We start from the raw sequence: 20,117 nt of genomic DNA on the forward strand, positions 1-20,117 counted from the left end.
ACTTTAATTTCCATACATTTTTTTCCCCTTAATGATCATTTCTTAATATTATAAAATTCCTAGTCATGGTTAAATTTCTTATTGTCTCAAATGTCATAACTTTTTAAAGAATATAGTTTGAATCAGGATCCAAATACATGTACATTGAACTATTTTAATAACACAGTTTTTAGGTATCTTTTAATGCATAGTTTTTTTCCTTCCAAGTCCTTCACTTTCTTGGAAATTTATAGAAATCTGTTTAAACTAGAAAGTTTCCCACAGTTTACTTTTTTTTAAAATCACATCCTTATGCTATAGTTTAATGTGTTCCTCTATTCTCTATGTATCTCCTGTATTCGTTTGCTAGGGTTGCTAAAACAAACACCACAGATTAGGAGGCTTAAACAACAGAAGTTTATTTCTTCACAGTTCTGGGAATTAGAAGTTCAAGATCAAGATGTTGGCAGGGTTGGTTTTTGGTGAGGGTTTCTCTCCTTGGCTTGTAGATGGCTGTTGTCTTCTGGTGTCTTCACAGGGTCTTCGCTCTGTATATCTGTGCCCTAATCTCCTCTTCTTATAAGTCATGTTAAATTAGGGCCCACCCTAATAACCTCATTTAACTTTGCCTCTTGAAAGACCCTCGTTGCAAATACAGTGACTTTCTTAGGTAGTAGGGGTTAGGACTTCAGCACATGAATTTTTTTTTTTAGGCGGAGGTGGGAGACAATTCAGCCCATAACACCTTGGGAATTGATATCACACGTAGAGATTTGATGTTTTGTTTTGTTTTGTTTTTTGGTTAAGTTGAACTTCATAAATAATATTATATTCTTCCATACATAGCAATATGTTTGGTTGCTTTTTTTGTGACATTGTGTGTAGAACAGTGGGGAATAAGGTAAATAGTATTTATGTCTAGATATAGACATGCCTTTTCTGTTAGGGGACTGAATCAATACAGTCAAGAGTTGACTTCAGTACACCAGACTTCAATTTCCTCTAATTGCGGGCTGCCGATGCCATGTGTTAGGGTGGAAGCTTGGGTACCAAAGGGTTTTTCTCACTCAGTCCTAGGCTTATAGTGGGAATAGGGAGGGGTTCTCTGTTATGTCAGTCCAGCCTCAATCTTAGGCAGGCCCTGTGTACCCTGATCATGGGAAAGAACTTTCTCTGTGTTCTGCTCCTCCTCCCATGGCAGCAAACTCTACCTTGCAAGTTTTCTGCTCCACCCTCAGTGGTAGCAGATATCTGCTGAGTATGGTGTGGGATCCTGGGCCAACACCATTTCCTGCCCCTCTATACCCAAAGGTATAGAGATTTTTTTCTTCTACCCTCTTCCCCAGCCACAGAGTATCTTTTGCTTATGACCTGGGGTCAGTAGGGTTAATGGTCCCTCTCTATGATGCTTTTGCTTTGTAGAAGAGAATGGTCTAGGGAAGCGGGTAGTGCTTAATGCCTGTTTCCTGACAGCAGCTGATCAACTCCAGCAGACCTGTACCAATATTTTCAGAGGACTTGATAGAAGCCCATGGAAGAGTTGCAAGCGAATGGCAAATTCACCTTGTGTGTGTCCCAGGCCTCCAACCTAGGTATTCCAAACCGATGCACTGGCCCTCACTTGGCCATTAACATTTTGTTAAATTTGTAGTTGATTTCTTCTTATGGCTTTTATAGTGTCTTCCTCTTTCTCCTGTGCTGTGCTAAAGGTGAGACAGTCATGAGTCTCCTCTTCTTCTTGGAAGGGCTTGCTCCTTCTTGGAATTCAGTTTGCTTCACTGTTATCTAACCTCAGCTCTCTAATGAAGTCAAGAATAGTGATAATTTTGGAGATTTTTCTAATTCTGATGCTAGTCTTTTATATCTTCTATCTTTCAAAAACTTTTCTTTTGCTCATTTTGAAATATTAGGCTATATAACTTCCATCTATTTTGTGGGCATGTCTTTTCTTTCATGATCTATAGGAATGTTAGTCTGCCCTTAACCAATTTTTCTTATAATAACTTTCCATAGAATTTGACCACAATCCTTTTGTGTTTGTCATTTTTATGCAAAATTAGTTTCCCCACACTTTTAGGAGAAATAGATTAGTTAGGATAACATTTTTAGCTTCATGGCTCTAGTAAGGCCTCTGGATTCATGTTGTTTTTATGAAGTATTCAACAATGTGGCCTCATAGTCTGAGAATTCTTGATCTGTTCCTCTCCCTCCATTTTATCTGGGCTCATGCACATGCTCTCTTTCTTTGGTTCCTAATGTCCCTGTCTTGCTCAATTTGAATTCTCTTGCCTGCAGTTTCTTCTCACTATGGAGTTTTGTCCTAAAAGAGAACTTCAATTCCAGTCTTTTCAGATCTTACCAGAGTCCTCTTGCCTTGCTCCCCCTCCAGTCCCACAATTTGAGCATGCAAAACCTCTCCCAATTTCATGTGTTTCACGAGCGCTCATGAGTACCTGTTGGCTATTTTAGGGTTTTCCTGTTGTCAAGCTCATGCAATACCTCTTCTTCCCAGACACTTGTTGATAACCATGCAGGTTATATACCTTTGGGGGTTTGAACTTTCCCACTCATATTTTGGGGTTTATCACCTGGTTTTGTTGTAGATCTTGTAGCTTTGTATATCATGTGGCTCCATTAAATGGAGCTCTAGAAGTCTGCATCTTTATTTTCTGTACTCAGCTTCTTTTCATTTCATGTATACATGACGTGAAAAATTTTTAATGGTATAAAATTTTACAGATAGAAAAAATATAAGACTATGCTGTGTATCTTTTTTTCCCTCATGATCCAATTGAAAAAACCAGCTAGTGAAAACTGAAGGCAAATATAATACTTCATAATTATCTAACTCTCTATGAGGTTTATATTTTGGTATTCTTTTTAGGTTTGGGGTAAGGTCTAGCTTTCAAATATTCTACAAACATTTCCATTTTAATTAGAAAAACATAACCAGGTAACTTCTTTCAAATAACTATTTAACACCACCCTTCAATTTGGGTACCAGCTACAAAGGGTTTTATCTGGTGCTTTCAAATACCTAGACTTTTTTATTGCAATTATTTCCTCCCCTAAAAAGAAAATATTTGCCTAGTATAGTTTTTAATTCATTCAATTTAATTTTTAAGTTGATTTCTATTCTCCACTACTCCTCTACCTACTGAAAAATGTCCCTCTCCCTTTACTTTACAAAAGATTTGGGGACTAAAAAGTTTTAGAAATGCTCCATCCTAATTTTATATCATTCTATATATACCCACTCACCCATGACCTCTCTCCCCATAAAAAGCATAAAGATAAGGGTGAATACCTTTGATTTCATTCATTCTTTAATTAATTTACTCAGTAATTCAAACATTAATTGTAAATGCAAGGTATTAGGCTAAGGATAAGGTCCATACACAAATCTCTGCCAAATGAGGTATTCTGTGTGCTGCTGAAAGGGGTCAGAAAAGGGACTGGGCACATGTGATACGATGTCAGGGAGTAAATGACACTAGTTAAGCCTTTAAAGGTAAAGGGGAAAGTATAGGGTGTGTGGGTAGGCTGGTTTTAATGGAGCAGATTATCCACAGATAAGTATAGTGGGCAATGTACCCAGGAACAAATATTAAGAATTTTGAAAGCAGGTAATAAATTAACACTTTAAGAATTTTACTTATATGCCCAATTTAAGTAGGGATTAAGTTTTGCCAAAATAAACATACATACAAATAATAGACATGATTTAGGTTTAGCAAAAATAACTAGTGTCTGCTGGGGCCTGATTTTTACTATTCCCCTGTATTACTCAGTGCAGTGAATTCATCTCATCTCACTTGCAAATCAATGGATTTCCTTGAGCCACATTTAGTTAGCCTGTAAAATTGTGTGTGTGAAGACAGACATTGAAATGGAGTGGTTAAAAAAAAGTCTTGAATAACTTTATTAATAGCAATAACCCTTGTAGTTAAGAGAGAGGGCTAAACTAGTGTTTTAGGGCCAGTCATACCTCTCCTTCCATGGGATGGCTTACGACTTCAAAATCCAAGGGATGGTTTCCCCACTCTGTGTGGCATTGTGGCAAGGCAAAAAGGTGGCTAGAAGATTTTATGCATTTACCCTTCTTTCTTCCAGCTCTGATCACTGTAAGCAAAAGGATGAATTAGTTGCAACCCTTAATTTTAAGAGGGCAATTAGCACTGTATCATGTCCAGAGAAGTTGGCTGGGGAAGTCAGGATCCTGTGTTAATTCAAACCTTTCAGGAAATTTCATAAGTGTTGGCAGCACTTTGGAGAGAGGTATGCAGGACTCTTACCACATATATCTGAAAAATAAATTTGACTTCTGCTTCCAGCTGAGATAAAGTAATAGGGACCAGATGTAACAACTAACAACTAACTATACAGGACAAAATACATGAAAGGCACATAGTGAAGCAACAGTGATCACTGAGAGATGAGAAACAAGGTGAGCCCTGTGACTATTGCCTTGAAAGAGTTTTCAGGCCACAGAACAGGGTGAGGAACTTAAGCTGAGTCCAGGGAAACTATGGCAGCTTTAATTTGCAGGAGAGAGGGCCAGCAGAGACAGAGAAGTGTGGAGAGCTTCACAGAGTCCTCCCTAAGTGTTCAGAAAAGTACTGATCAGCACATGCATGTGAGGAAACTGCTTGAGGCCTGAGAAAGAACAAGCCAAAAGGATAAGAGGGAACAGTACCTGTTGCTCACACAGTTGATGGTGGGGAACAGTTCATGGGACATTTGAGTAGTGTTCTCAGAAGGATTGTTCTTCAGTAGTGTGGAATAATTAGCCCTAGACTAAATAGTGCTCTGGTCCTGCCCCAAAAAACTTAAATACAAGACCTGAATGATCAAACTATTTCCAAATAACTTAAGTGCGTCCCAGAACAAAGCTTAAGGAAATTTACATGAATACAAAAATATCCAGCACACAAGGTAAAAGATTACCAGAGATGAAAAGAGGAAGGAAAATGCAACCCATAATGAGAATAATCAATCAACTGAAACTGACTCAGAACTCATGCAGATGTTAGAATTAGCAGAGACTAACAGTAAAATAAGTTTTATAACTATTTTCCATATGTTCAAAAGATAAGTAGAGACATGGAAGAATTAAAAAAGACCCAAATTAAACTTCTAGGGATGAAAACTTTAACGTCTAAGATGAAAAAATATAGTGGATGGGATTGATGGCAGATTAGAAGAAAGTATTAGTGAACTTGAAGACATGGCATTGTAAACTATACAAAATAAAACATACAAAAAGGGGGAAAGAGTAAAAACAAACAAACAAACCCAACCAACCAGCCAATCGAAAAACTCAGAGCATCAGTACGCTATGGGTTAACTTCAATTGGCCTAATACGTATATAATTGGGACCCATGGAGGTGGGGGGTGGGGAATGAGGTGGTGAGAGGAGCAGAAAAAACATATTTGAATAATTAATGGCTAAAAATTCCCGATTTTGATGAAAATACCCCATAGATCCAATAACTCAACAAACCACAAATACAAGAAACATGAATAAAACTGTATCAAGGCACATCATATTAAATATAATAAAACTAGGGATAAAGAAAAAAAATCTTAAAAGCAACCAGAGGAGAAAAACAAAATATAAGGATGACATTCTCCATTCTTATATAATATTACGACATTCTCCAAAGCCTTTACTAGCCCTCTGAAACCAATACCAGTAACTTTATTTCCAAGGCCCTCATTGTTTTTGATTAAAGATGGGCAAGGTTCACAGATGGAGCCATAACCTTCTAAAGCCTGTATCACTGTGCAAAGACTATCATAGAAACATTCTACTTAAGCCTTTTCTCTGTGCTAATTTAGTTTTTTCCACTCTTTCCCATGCCTCTTCCAAATGTTTATTTTGCAGCTTACTAGAATATTAGTATTTTAAAAACCTCTTCATGTTCCAGGGTGGAGAGATCCTCTTGCTGCATTCCTTTGTGTGTATTCCCCTTTCAGTTTTATCACATCATTGTAATGTGATAAACGAGATGACTCTTAAAAGCAACTAGAGGAGAAAACAAAATACAAGGATGACAGCAGATTTGTTATTGGAAACAATGCAAATGAGGCAGCATTGGAGCACTGTATTTAAAGAATTGAAAGAAAAAAATAAATTTGGCTGAATACAAATCATACTTTGATAACTATTTAAGCAATGTCAAACTTACAGCCATGTGCCAAAGAAATCAAATGAAGACACTGCATGATGACCTATCTACAGGCAGGATGAGAAAGTTATATTTATGGGCTATCCTCAGAGAAAAGGAAAAATCACCCACTAGTCATTCTCCATAGCCTTTACTAGCCCTCTGAAACCAATATCAGCAACTTTATTTCCAATGCCATCATTGTTTCTGATTAAAGATGGACAAGGTTCACAGATGGGGCCATAACCACCTAAAGCCTATATCCTGTGCAAAGATTATCATAGAAACATTCTACTTAAGCCTTTTCTCTGTGCTAATTTAGTTTTTTCCACTCTTTCCCATGCCTCTTCCAAATGTTTATTTTGCAGCTTACTAGAATAATAGTATTTTAAAAACCTCTTCGTGTTCAGGGGTGGAGAGAGCCTCTTGCTGCATTCCTTTGTGTGTATTCCCCTTTCAGTTTTGTTTCACCTACAATTCACTCTCTCATCATCTCATTTCGGATACTACAGCTCTCAACTTGTATATCCGAATCACCTCGAACCAGGCAGTGGGCAAATTGTCACAACTTACTCCATTGCCTCTATTCTGTAACCCATACATTTAAGCTGCTCACCCTTCAAGGCATGATGAAGTATATATTGCTAACAAACTACAAGCCATGCTTTCCTCATGACCAAGTTAATCACTAGAAGTTGGGCACTGAAATACTGAAACTCCTGTACTGTACTGCAGTACAACTAATATGCAGAAACTTCCAAAAGGATCTCTGCACCCTCTGAAACAGGTAGGCATCAAACATAAACATATGGTAGACACTTGATAGGACTTAATTACACAACTACAGTTCCCAAACCCTCTGTGAAGTAAAGCAAGAGTTAGAAAGCTGCAGTCCCAGGAGGCCTACAGAAAGAAGTGGAAAGTTAATACTGACAATAATAGTAGCAACAGATATGTAGCTCTTACTATGTATCGGTGTTTTAACCATTTTACACACATCATTTAATCTTCACAACACTATGAAGCAGGTACCAGTATCCTCATTTTACACTGGGAAGAAGTAACTCAATCAAGATCAGCACGGTGGAGCCAGAATTCAAACCCCATCTGCCTAACCTTGGAGCACTCACTCTCAACCACTTCTGTAGTGTCTCTCAGGAAAGTGTGATGAGGAGAAGCAGCACTGGACCAAAGCCGAACACATGGTCAGTGCCTTCTCCCCTCCTTCAGTCCCTCACTATCCTGAACACTGGGAATAAATGTCACCCACTTTGCCTAGCTTATAGATCATTTAAGGAACAAGCAAGAAGTATATGATTTTACAAAATATTTTTATAAGCGTCATGCAAACATAAGGCATTATAGAGGGGGTCAAAAGACAGCAGCAGTGCATAAGGGGGTTTAGAGAAGAGTCGTATATTGAGAGCAAGAAGGCAAGTTAAAAAAAGCTTTCAGCATTACAAACAGGCAGAGAATAGCCACTGACGCTTTCCTTGCTTGCCACTTAGTCGCTTCTCAGCACTCATTTCTTAGGCCGAGCGTTCTCAGCCCAAGAGTAAAACATTTCATCTGAAAGTTTTTATTCCCGTGTTAATAAAGAACTCAGAAATTGGATTAAATAGCTTACTTGTCTATCTCTTCCACGTAGGATCAGAAGTAGTCACAAATAAAGGATAAAAAGCAAATTTGTTCCTGTTTTTTGTTATTTAAGAACTCAAGAAGGCAGATTTCAGAGGAACCCAAACTAACTGGCTAAGACATCTTGAGACATCTTAAAATCATTTGCCTCTAGTTGTTTTTTTGTTTTGTTTTGTTTTTTTAAAAAAAGAATGAAAGAGGAAGGAAAGAAGGAAGAAAAGAGAGAAAGAAGGTACCCACCTTCATCATGAAGCGAAGAATAATGGAAAACTGCCTCTGCTTTAACGGTCCTGAGAGCACTAATTTCTTTGCAAGTTTTGCCAGAACCTTGGCTGGTCCACCCCTAGTGGTAATGTACAGAGGCTAAGGGAGCACATCTGTCCTGCTGTAATCAAGGCTGCAGAGTAGAGCAGCAGGTGCAAACTTATCCTTCAACTTAACTCAAGCTGCTTGTGCTCTTCTTATAACTTAAAGCCTGAACTTGTTAAAAGTGAGACTTGGAAGGTCATTAGTCTGTAACAGGGGCTAGGCACTAGACATTTCTTTAAAGCAAAATTAGAAACAGATACCTATCACATATCAGCCATTTTAAAGATGTTGCTGTTTCACATTTTCCAGGGGGAAAAAACTATTAATTCCAAGGAGATTAATATCCATGAGCATGATATTAAAGCCAGATTGGGAGACTTTTCCCTTAAGGAAAAAAATAAAAAGCCTTTCTGGCAACAGAGAGCTTCAGGTCTCTTACCCAACCCTCTCTCAATGTAATTTAGGTGCTTAAAGATTCTCTGATACCAAGGGCTCAACCATCACTAAGGTTTTGTCTTATTTTCTTGTTAAAAGTTTATCTGTAGAGGAATTTGAATTGTAGTCACCTTCCTCCGAAGAGCTGAAGCAGCAAAACCTCTCTGAGAAACTAGTTCCACTTAAGACATTTCAATGTGATCCTGCCAGATCCTAAAAATAATTATAGCTTAGAAAGGCAGACATAGCTTTGGGTCTGAACAATTTTTATCATACTGTACCTTTTCATGGGGTGGGAAAACAGATCAGTGACATAACTGTGAGCCAAGAAAACATACTGAGATGAGTCCATCTGCTCCTGAAGGAACACTAAAAAGAAAGGTACAATGCCTGGAAAAGGATCTGGGTTTCCAAAGAAAGGGACAGTGACATTACTTGTTTGGCCCAGCGCTTCAAGCACCGGCCAGGGAACCGGCTTTCCTCTCTGAGCACTAGTAATGCCAGAATTCTACAATGTGCCAGTTGCAGAACTCTTTAAATTTTTGTTAATAAGGTCACTGCTTCTTCTTGAATGCGTCCTGCATGAACTAAGACTTGGTTGACAATGGCTGTCTGAGCCAATGGAAGAGGGTTCCGTTACTTAACTTCTGGGGAAGAAAAAATCCCTGTTGACTGAGGGCAGATGCTGCAGACCTTGCAAGGACACAGCCAGCCTGCAATGCCACCTAAGCCCAGCTGCTAGAGTTTTGTAAATTATTTATTAGCTGTGGCTATAAATTAGAGATGAATGGAAGGCCTTTGGGCTTAATCTTGGATGTACTCTTTATTAATGAATTTTAGGCATTTTCTGCTGTAAAGGAGGGTTTTTGATGACGGAGTAGACTCTTGTATGCAGGAATTACGATTATCTACCACTGTTGAGCAGACTGTTCCTATCTCAAATTCTGCACTAACAGAGGTTTAGAAATGTCTTTTGCTGGGATAGGTAAACATAGCCAATCATCCACTTAATTCAACTTACCATTCATATCCTTCTATCGTAAATATTAGACCTAATTCCCATTTCAGAGAAGTTGAACCTACTTCTCTCCTGGCTGTCAGCAAAACCTCTTTGCTTACAGTTAAGCCATGTATCTAAAATTTTCATATAAACATTTGAATTAAAAATGTAGTTATTAGGGCTCTGTGGGGCCAAGTATTCTACAAGATGTCAGATTACCCCTCCCCAGGAAATAAGCTAGTCAGCATCATAGCCCAGTTCTGGCACTTTCATGACTCCCAATGAAATAACCTAGTCAGTGTCATAGCCCAAACTTCTGGCACTTTCATGAGTACAGGGGCATTTAGAAATAATACCAAAGAACTTGTGTATATCTTTGTGTCCCTCAGTATATAAGTACTCCCTGCACAACCTCAAGATATTGTTCAAATTTACACTTCACCAACCGTCAGCCTTTCTCTCTCATGCGCACGCACATGCATGCATGCAAAATCTGGTAACAGAGACAAAAACTTTTGCTCATATTTTTTTTAATGTATCACAATGAGCAGGAAACATACTTGATGAAATATTTTCAAAGGAGTATATTCAATTACCATCTACAATCAACTTAACTATGACAACAAAGTTTTTGTGACAATTTTTTTTTCAGTTTGAAAGTTCCATGTGGTTCTGTTTGTTAGTCTCCATGTATTTTGGTACAGTTCGAGATCAGCATTGTTACAGTAACAAAAAAGCTAACAAGACTACATTATAGAAAAACACCAAGAACATCATTTTTGGTTTCACTTGCTCTATTTTTTTTTCATTTTTGTTTTTGTACATTGCAAAGGCTGTTCATATACCTCTTCACCTCAGGGTCACGTTCATTTATGCTTTCTTTCCTACCCAAACTTGCCCCCCTCCCCCCTGAAGAAAGTAAACAAACAAAAAAACTACTCAAAGCTTTGTTTCACAGTGGGCAGTTTCTCAGCGCCAACAACCAACTCAATTTATGCTTCTATTTAAAATGTCTTAATTTAATTTATTATTTAAAAAAAATATATGTCCATGAACATCAAGTGCACTGGCTTGGGTCACTGCCTCTCTCCTGCAACTTCCTGCCATGCCTGATAAACTCAGGTTTAAACACATGCCGTCTGTTTTACTTTATTTTCAATTGTGTAAAACTTTGGCCACATTCATCTTTTTAAATAGCTTTTAATTAAAAAAAACTTCCTAGATGCATTAAACTTTTCTCGTGTGTGTGTGTGTGTGTGTGTGTAGTTTTTTTTCTTTTTCCTTTTTCTTTTTGGAAAGATGGATGAAATAACTCCCATTGTGTGGGTAAAATATGGTGCTATGACTGAACGGTGTCCAGCACCAACCCACACTGTGGAGTATTCACAGAAAAAAATAAAATAAAAAAATGAAGTGTCAATGGAGGTGAAGAACTAATTTAAAAAGTGACTTGAAATATCCTACTCAGCTACCTACTATGCAGCAGACAGGAGTAAATTTCCCGAGTGAGATCAATCCAAACAGTTGAGCACTGTAGTGAATTCATGCTTTATAAATGATACCGATCATAGCCACGGTGGATGCCAGCCCACAAACATCTAACTAGCTCATGTTTGACCTCTAATTTTCACCATCGCTGATTGCTTTGCTACTTCTGGGTTAGTGCTGAGAAATATTTTTTCTTTTTCGAATGAACATATACGTGGGCGGTAGAGTTGTAGAGGAAAGCATTAAGTGTGCAACCCACTCCAGGTTGAAACAATCACATAAGCCCTCTGAGGAAACCGGTGGGCGGAAGCATGCTCAGCCAATCTACCTAACACCTCACTGTTGCCAAACACACCCACAGGTCAAGGCATGGCATAACCAAACACTGACAGTCATTCTGCCTCACAGAGGGAGGATGGCATTGTAGCTCAAAACAAAACAAAAAAACCCAAAACCATTGGCAGGGGTGTGTGGGGGTAGGGATGGGGGGGGGAATGGCAAAATTACAAAGAAAGAAACTTGAGGGGGGAGGGAAAGGGATAGAAATTGCACTATTACCAATATCATTTTTAAAAACAGTTTTCAAAGAAGACCTAGCAGAATTTGACAGGTAAAGCTAGTGTTAAATTGTTAACTGGTATCACATAGAGAACCAAAAACAAAAACAATTTTTTTTCTATATGATACAGACACAGAGTAACATACAACAGGTAAATGGCAAAAAATATATATATATTTCATAGAGTTACAAACAAGATAAAATAATGAAAAACAAAAAACCTGTACAACTTTAAAATTTAAAAATGTTCATCTCAAACACAGGGGGAAATACAAGAATTATTGTTAAAAGGAAACAGCTTGTTAGAACAGTAAATATTTTGTGTATTTGTTTTTGACACCTTATGCTACAGCTGGATACTGGTATGAATAGTTAAGATGGTATTCTTTAGTATTTCTACTTAAAAAAAAAACAATTAAAAAAGGAATTTGCACTGTGCATCAGCCTAGTTAGAAATATGTACAACAGTTCAGGATCTATTCTTTCATTAAACTAAAAACAAATTCATAAAAATAAAATAGTCCCGGCTAAAAAGGAAAAAAAAGAAAAAAGAAATCCATTTTCAGATCTTGGAATGCTCCAGTCTTTTGCAAAGTCGGTAAGTGGCTTCAGCACTGGGGAAAGAAGCCGAAAAGATGACCAATGGAACCTGCATTCACAGTCTTCAAAGTTCCCTTTTGAAACAAGGAAAAGAATGAAGGGGAGAAGGATTTCACACTTTTGGGGCAAGGGGAGATTGTTTCTGTTGATGTTTGGCTATGAAAGTGAAACAGCAAAGAATCTATTTGTCTCCAAAATCTATGTTTTAGCAGCACAAAGTTTTCCTTTCAAAGTTCATACCGTTTTTTTTTTGAGAAGGGTGTGTGTTACACATTGTGTGTGTGTTATGCATTGTGTTGTGTGTTACAGGAATATGGATACTAGCATAAACACAAGTGCCTCACATAATGGTTCTTTTTTTTGCTTTCTGCACATTGCTATTTGCTTCTTTGTTGGCTGCACTCTGGATCACTTGCCGCCGCTCAGACTGCCTAACACAAGGACAAAACTTTGAAGTAAAAAATGTGTCTTTTGGTATATGGAATTGTCATTAACAGTTGCCTCTCTGCTTGCAGAAGAAGCACATAACCTGGGAATCTTTTGTTTTACTCTTTCTTTTATTAAACTAAGTCTTGTTTGCTTAAATCAGAAACAAATTCTCAAGTAACAAGAACCCTTTCCCTTTTTTTCTGCATCAGCAGTGAAAGGGTGTGTCTTTGGATTTTATTTAAAGCATGAAATTTCTTTTTCTGAGAGAGAAAAGAAAAAAACACAAACACAAAACCCAAACCCCAACCAAAAACTTTTTTAGAAAAGAAAAGCACACCGCCCAATTACACAAACTGAAACAAATGCTTTCGTTCAGGAAAAGAATATTTGAAGGATCTACCAAACGAGGAGGAAAAGGAGGAGTATGAAGAAAAGCCAAAAGAAGGATAAATAAAAAATAAATGCACAAGGCTAACAGACAGGTAACTAGAATTATATGCCTTTAAAAAGTTTCAACTCCCCAACCAAAAATAATCTGTGAGGATCCTAATGACCCCTAGAATCCCTTGAAATTCTTTCTTTAGTTTCATAAAATAATTCTGTAACTACCCTCTAAGAAATGAAGGCAGCTACCTTAAGTGGGAGATTATAGGATGGGAGGTGGGAGAAGGAAAGAGAAAGTGGAATTAAGGGACAAGGGAGAAAAGCTTAGGTGAATCAACGGATTGCAATCTATCTGCTAGGAATGAACAAGACAACATCAAATGAGGAGCTGTCAGCTGGACCATACAAAAAGCTAAATGTACACAAAAGGTTTTTTTTTTTTTTCCTTTTAAATCTACCATACTGCTTCAGTTCATTTCCAATGCAACAATCTACTCAACACCAAAATGGTCATATCTATCATAAATACAGAAAGTCAGTTTTTAAAACTTTTTTTTTAAGCTACAAGTCCTCAACACTCTTTGTGTGTGTGGGTTATTTTTCTGAAAGTGGGAGTGCTTAACTTTTCCCCTTGAAATTGGCTTCAGCAGAAAAGCTATCCTTAAAAATCCCCAGAAAGCTAAAGCAGTTCACATTGTTTTTCTCGAACTTTCTGCCCGTTTTTAAATTAACAAAAAAATCTTTTCTGGAACAAAAAACCCCCCCCAAAACCAAAAAACAAAACAAAACAAAACAAAAAACTGAAAAAATAATATATATATAAAATGATTCTGAAAACAGAACAAAGTGTGAGCGATTGACCTGAGAATAAAAAGACATTACATTTCTTTTTTTCTTTTAGCAAGCCATTGGTATCTGAATGCTAAGATAGCAAGAAATTTAAAACTGTAACAAGGTGGACTGCTTTCCCATACAGTGCATGCCGGGCTCCGCTGTGCTATCAATGTGGGGCGTTTATTGAAAAGGGGCAAATATACAAGGGGTTTAAGCTCCAAAGACATTAGGGAGGCCCTGCGGACTTCTGTTTCCCAGACCAATAGTACCTTCAAAAGGACACAATGTAGCAGGGTGAGGGGTTTTTTTTGTTTGTTTTTTTGTTTTTTAAATATTAAAAGAAAAAAGAAAAGACAATGTAAAATCACCGGCATAGATAGGTATATGGGAAAACAACCCACGTTTTTCTATTTTTTTTTTTCTTCTTCTTTTTTTTTTTTTTTTTTTTTTTTTTTTTTTGTTAGAAGCTTTGGAATTGCAGTTAGTCTATTTTTGAAATTGGTTTGTTATTTTTATTTAAACTCATTTGTTTGTATTGTTCATCTTCAAAGCTTACAATCTGAAGGTGTCCGTTCCTACACTGGTCAGACCACTGTCCTTGGGGCAGCTGGGGTCTTTGGGACCCTCCACCGGGCTCGCCGGTCCGTCGGACTTTTGGCTGAGATCCGTGTCAGACTCCTCCGAATAGTCGTCTGTTGGCATCGAGGGCTGAACCCCTGAGGTGCTGCATGAACTTGAGGTAACCGTTGAAGATGAGGAGAGAGGAGGAAAAGAAGGGGGCTTCGCGGCCGAAGCCCGGGAGACCACTTGCGGCCAAGACTTCCTGGAGACGTGGGGGGCAGCGGAGGACGAGGAGGGGGCGGCGGCCGACGGGGGAGGGGGGCTGTCGTTTGAGTGAGCGGCAGACTGCGAGGTAGATGCGGTGCTAGGATCGGGGAAGCAGGCAGAGTGAGGTAATAAACTAGGGTGCTCTTTGGCGTTTCTTGCTGCTCTCGTGATTGTTCTGTGTTTGTGCAAGGCCGACTCGAGATGTTGACTCAGAGCTTCCTCCCCACAGAGCGCGCTCTCGCACGCCAGGCAGTGGTACGAGCCGCCGCCGCCGCTGCCACCGCCACCACCGCCGCCACCACCGCCGCCCGTGGGGACGTGAAGCACCATCTCTTGCAGGTTCACCACAGACTGGCCGAAGAAGCAGAGGGACTTCAGGTGGCTCCTGGCCGCCTCCTCATCGCCGAAGCCCGCCTGGCACTTGCGGCAGACCAACTTGTACTGCACCTTTGGAACAATGAAGGGGTCGGAGAGGGAGTCCGCACTTTTGCTTTCTGCTTCTGGCTCTTCGGGGGGTTTCGGCAGGAGGGGGGATACCTCACGGGGGGCGTTTTTCTGCTCTTCTGGTTTGGGGGATTCTTTGGCAGGGTCTTTGTCTGGGGAAGCAGCCCCCTGGGGGACTGGGGTTTGGCTTGCTTTGGGCAGTGGCGGCGGCTGCTGCTGCGGCTGCAGTTTCTGCTGCTGCTGCTGCTGATGCAGTTGCCGCTGCTGCTGCTGCTGGATCGCCTCCTGCAGACTCTGCTGGTATTGCTGGTACTGCTGCAGTAGGGAGCCCGGAGACAGCCCCATCAGGGCCTGCGACAGCGCAGGGCTGTAGGGGAACAGGCCTTCCATGCCATACATAGGCTGCAGGTACCCGCTCTGCAGGGCGCCAGGGATCTGGGGGGCATAGTAAGGAGAAAAGCCTGGTACAAAGTAAGGAAGGAACTGGCTCGTGAGCAACGCGGTGGGGTCCGAAGTCAAGGCTGCCTGCAGGGCCTGCAGCTGAGCAGGGTCCACTGCATACTCCATTGCTGGCAGCGGGGCTGAGATCGTGGCCGCAGCTGTCGGGGGGGCCTCTCCTTTCTCCTTCTTAGGGACTGGCAAGGGTTCCCCTTTCCCTTTGTGTACCTTTTCCTTCTCCTTTACTTTCTCACTGTCTTTGTCCTTGCGTTGCTGCTGCTGTTGTGGTGGGAGCTGAGTTGTGGGTGGTGGCTGGACTGCTGGCAGAGTGGGCGGCTGCTGCACCTGTGGCTGCTGCTGGGGTTGGGGGGGCTGCTGAGGGGCCATCACCATGGTGGCTTGTGCTGGGGTTGGGGAGCTCAGCGACGCTGAGGATGGTTTATTTGGTAATCCAGATGTGGGGAGGCCAGGGGAAGGAACTGTTGTGCTGGGCAGACCCATCAGGTTCGGCTTCGGAGACGTTAAAGCTGAAAGGAATGGAGACAGAAAGAGAACCATGGGTCAGTCTGGGGTGGTCAGACTGAAGCTCAACACACTTTACCTGTGTCATTGGCACAAAGTCTGAGATACTGAGGCTTAAACTTGAAGGATCCTCTCAAAACCAACGTTTTCAACAGAAGTACCCTGCTAGGCTCAGGGGTGGATGGCTTTGTATGCTAGTCACAGCCCAGGCCTGGGTCAGCTCCCACCCCTCCTCATTCAGCTAGACCACCTCCAACACCTTCCTGCCCAATGCGCTACACCCACTGGTCCGCATTTTCTTTGCCATGCACTGCTAGCTACCCTCCACTTGCCCAGTGCAATTAGTCTGGAGAATCCCAAACCAGCTATTTCCAGCTGGGACCCATCTGAACCAAAGGCCTTCATCAAAGCTCCACAGAAATAGTGCAGCCATGAGGCCCCACCGGAAGTTGTCTGGAGCAGAGAGGCAACAGAAGAGTGAAAGCAAGAAACCTGGCAAGGCCACAAGGCAACATGAACACACGAAATGGACTCTACACATGTTCCTCCTCTCTGACCTGGCTGCAGCTGAATGGATGCTTTAGGAGGGCAGAGATAAGAGGATGAATGGCAGAGTGTGGAGGAAGGGCCTGAGAAGAAATAAAAACAATTCGTTTAGGGAAAACTGCTCCAGTGCCTTGGCCTAGCTGAACTGCTTCAACAAGTCTGTTGAAAAATGCAACCATCTGGAAATAGGATTCTGGAGTCTGCTGGAGAAATGACCACCTTGTCCTCCTGCCCCTGTCTGAATGATATAGAGGAGGGCCAGTGGGGCTGCAGGTTCTCAAGTGAGAACCCAGCTGTGGGAAGAGAAGAAAAGCAGTACCAGAAATAGAACAGCCCGAGGTGCTGACACCATCAACTCCCAAGACATCACTACCCACCCCAGGCACCAATGCTTATGCGTAGCAAAAGTCTCTGTGTCACCAGGCCCATCCTTGATCATACTGAGTGCTAATCTACCACTACCTCCAAAACTTTCACCCACCCGTAGCCTAACATCCTCCCTGACCCACAGCTACCTCCTGGTTTGAGTCTTCTATTCCAGGGTAATGGAAGAGGGTACTGCTGTACACTTATCTTCAGGTGTGCTGAGACTAGCAGGGACAGCGGGGGTAGGGGGTGAGGGAAGGGGCGTTTGTAGAGCATGCTGGATGACGAAATGCTTAGAAAAGACAGGAATCAGGAAAAGTGCAGAGGCAACAGGTCTTGAAACACCTCTACATTCACACATCCAAGAAACCAGACAGTAAATACATCCCTTCACTTCAGAGGACACTAAAATGTAATATCAAAAAATCCTACAGACCCTCAATATTTTATCTGGACCACCTTTTTTGCCAGAAAGCTAGGGTAGGCGTTTCATAGCATGACACTGTCTTCATGAGAAAAAAACACTCTGAAGCCCAGACCTGGGTGAGGATGATGTTGATTTCTGGCTACAGTGGTATAGTATTCACTGGACTGTCAAAACCCTCACATTTCAGATGAAAATAACAAGGCTGCTTCAAGTTGCAAATCCCAGAAAAACATCCATTAACACCGGATAGCTAAGAAGCAAGCTTCCCTCATCATCACATAATTTACTCTTCCAAAACAGCAGAAAGGGACCACTGACATTAAGTCATCCAATTTCCTCACTGTACATAAGAGACTGACATCAGAGGAGATGTGACTGACTCTATTCAGAAAAAACTCAGTAAAGCCTTGTTGGCTAAATTGGCACAATAAGGCAGAGACAGAGTGGATTATGAATTCTAAGTGTAGGACATGGCTCTGTCAACCACTAGACAATAGGCTTGCTCCAAATTTTAGGTTTGGGGCCAGAGACAAAAGATCAGTGGGGCAAGGAAGGAATGTCTAGAGATCTCCCCAGCCCCATGGCCTCTGAATTTTAGGAGAAATATTCAGGTCAGAAGGGCTTAAACTGACTTTGTGTATCTGCAACCGATGGTCTACAAAAGAGATTTAAATTTTAAGAAACATTTACTGAACCCCTGCTATTTACCAAGCTCCACACTAGCCACACTCAATACGCTCTCATAATTCAGTGACACTGGTTTCCTAATCTGTAAGATCAGAACTGAGCAAGGTACTTCATCCCCCCGAGACTTAGTCATGCACCTCTGGAGTCGGACTGACCCTACGTGGATCACAGCTGACACACATCAGACATGTGACCTTGGGCCCATTAATCGATCTCTTGGAAACTCAGCTTTCCACAATAGATGGTTGTAGGGATTAAATGAAAGGCCATATGAAAAGAGCTGAGCATTAGGCCTAACATATAATAGATGCTTAATAAACACAAGTTCCTTCCCTCCCATTCCAGATCCAGTGCTCTTGAGAGCTGTGGTACAGTCAGGTGATGATAACTGGGCACGTCTGGCTGGCTTGAATATTGAGAGCATATCTTTCTATCTCGAATCCACTCTAAGTGGTCAGAACCTGAGCAGCACTAAACATATACCTTTTGACTGACTGGCTCATATTGGGTGTTGTGGAAGGAGCACATAGCACTGGGAGCCCGGAGGCCTGGGTGGGAGCTCTGGCTCCTACCCTAGCTTGCTGAATGGTCTTGACCTCTCTGGGCCTCAGTTTTCTCATCTGTAAAACAAGGGGAATAGATCAGACATTCTGATTCTACTTTTTTCACATTATTATGAAACGTTGGGCCTTTTCAAGCCCCTCTGCCAAGGTTCCGGGCTGCAAGGATAATTTGGTGCCTGGCCACTTTCTATATAGCTTGTTTCCTGGCTTATATCTAGTTGGCTTTAGTATCATTCTGGGACATTACTTGCCAGCACATATTAAGACATAGAAATTGTTGCTTATGCTTTTTTTTCTTGTTCTCTTTGGATAAGAAACTGGGAATAGGAATGTAGTAGCCTCATGTTCTGTAAAACACTGCCAAAACTGTGCAACCTGGAATTAGTTCAACCAGGAACTAGGACTTCTCTGGGAAGCAGCAGAACCACTTTAGCCCTGGGGAACAGGGGCATGTTTTGAAGGCAAAGAGGCACTCTGAGGGACTCTCCTTTGGTAAACGGATACTGGTCAGTGCGGGCCATTCTGGGGGGAACTTTCTGACTTGTGCCTAAGCCTCAGAAGACCCTGGAGGTGAAGGTCCAACTTAAGACAGTAGGATCCAGAGAAAATAGGTGAGGACAGAGGAGGAGAAGCAAGAGAGATACAGAGGAAGAACCGCAAAACTCCCTAGTCAGTGAGAACAGAAGAGCATCAAGTACTTTTGATTCTGAACGGGCAGGAAGGAGGAAAGGGATATGGGAAAAAAGGATATGAAGGGATGATGAAGGACCCCTAAATGCATTAATATTTTCGTCCAGAGGACTAACACAAACATATCAAAACTAAAAACTGCATCGCCCAATACAAGATCCCTGGTCAGTGCATTAAGAGAGTCTCATTAGAAACTAATAGAGCCACTGTTTGGGCTAGAAGAGAACCCCAGGAGTAAGGATCCACCACATAACAGCTTCTTCCTGACAGCTGTTCTCCTGCCACAGTAGCTCTCTCTAAAAAAGAAGGTAAGGACCCCAGGTGAGGGCAAAGAGCCAATTTAAATTTTCTTGGACCAGTTTCCCTAGGGCATGATCCAGAATTAGCTAGGACATTCAGGTGTCTTATATTTGCAACAAATACCTAGATGGGATGGCATTTCCATGAGGACTGAATGAAAGGGTCTATGATAGAAATTTCTTTCTTGAAAATTCCCTAGGAATATGCCAGATTCTTCACTACAGCTCACACCCTGTTTATACTACTGAACACAGGGCACAGGAGTTGTTTCAGAGGAGACTGTTCCAACCAGGAGGTCCCATCCCTGAACTAGAAAGGCAAAGTCCCATGTACACACTGGCATGAGGGAGACTAATAGAAGGGAACTGAAGTTGTATTGCTTTCAGAGAACTAGAAAGGGAACTTCCTACTTGCCTGCACTCAGAGGGTTTGGTTGGTTAGCCACATAACAAAATGCTAACTGGGCAGCTATTTAATGCT

The 20,117-nt window shown here is 41.1% G+C and overlaps 1 protein-coding gene across 2 annotated transcripts in view; it reads right to left on the reverse strand.

Annotated features, from left to right (window-relative positions):
- Window positions 1-11,877: 11,877 nt before the first annotated feature.
- Window positions 11,878-20,117, reverse strand: part of ZFHX3 (zinc finger homeobox 3) — a 158,743-nt gene continuing 150,503 nt past the window's right edge. For both annotated transcript variants that reach the window (XM_008578813.1, XM_008578804.1), the window contains exon 10: window positions 11,878-16,063. In XM_008578813.1, coding sequence (XP_008577035.1) covers window positions 14,379-16,063 — 1,685 coding nt within the window. In that variant the 3' untranslated portion in view covers window positions 11,878-14,378. The remainder of the gene's footprint in view (window positions 16,064-20,117) is intronic.

The sequence above is a fragment of the Galeopterus variegatus genome, unplaced genomic scaffold, assembly GCF_000696425.1.
Source record: "Galeopterus variegatus unplaced genomic scaffold, G_variegatus-3.0.2 Scaffold77, whole genome shotgun sequence".
Lineage (NCBI taxonomy): Eukaryota > Metazoa > Chordata > Mammalia > Dermoptera > Cynocephalidae > Galeopterus > Galeopterus variegatus.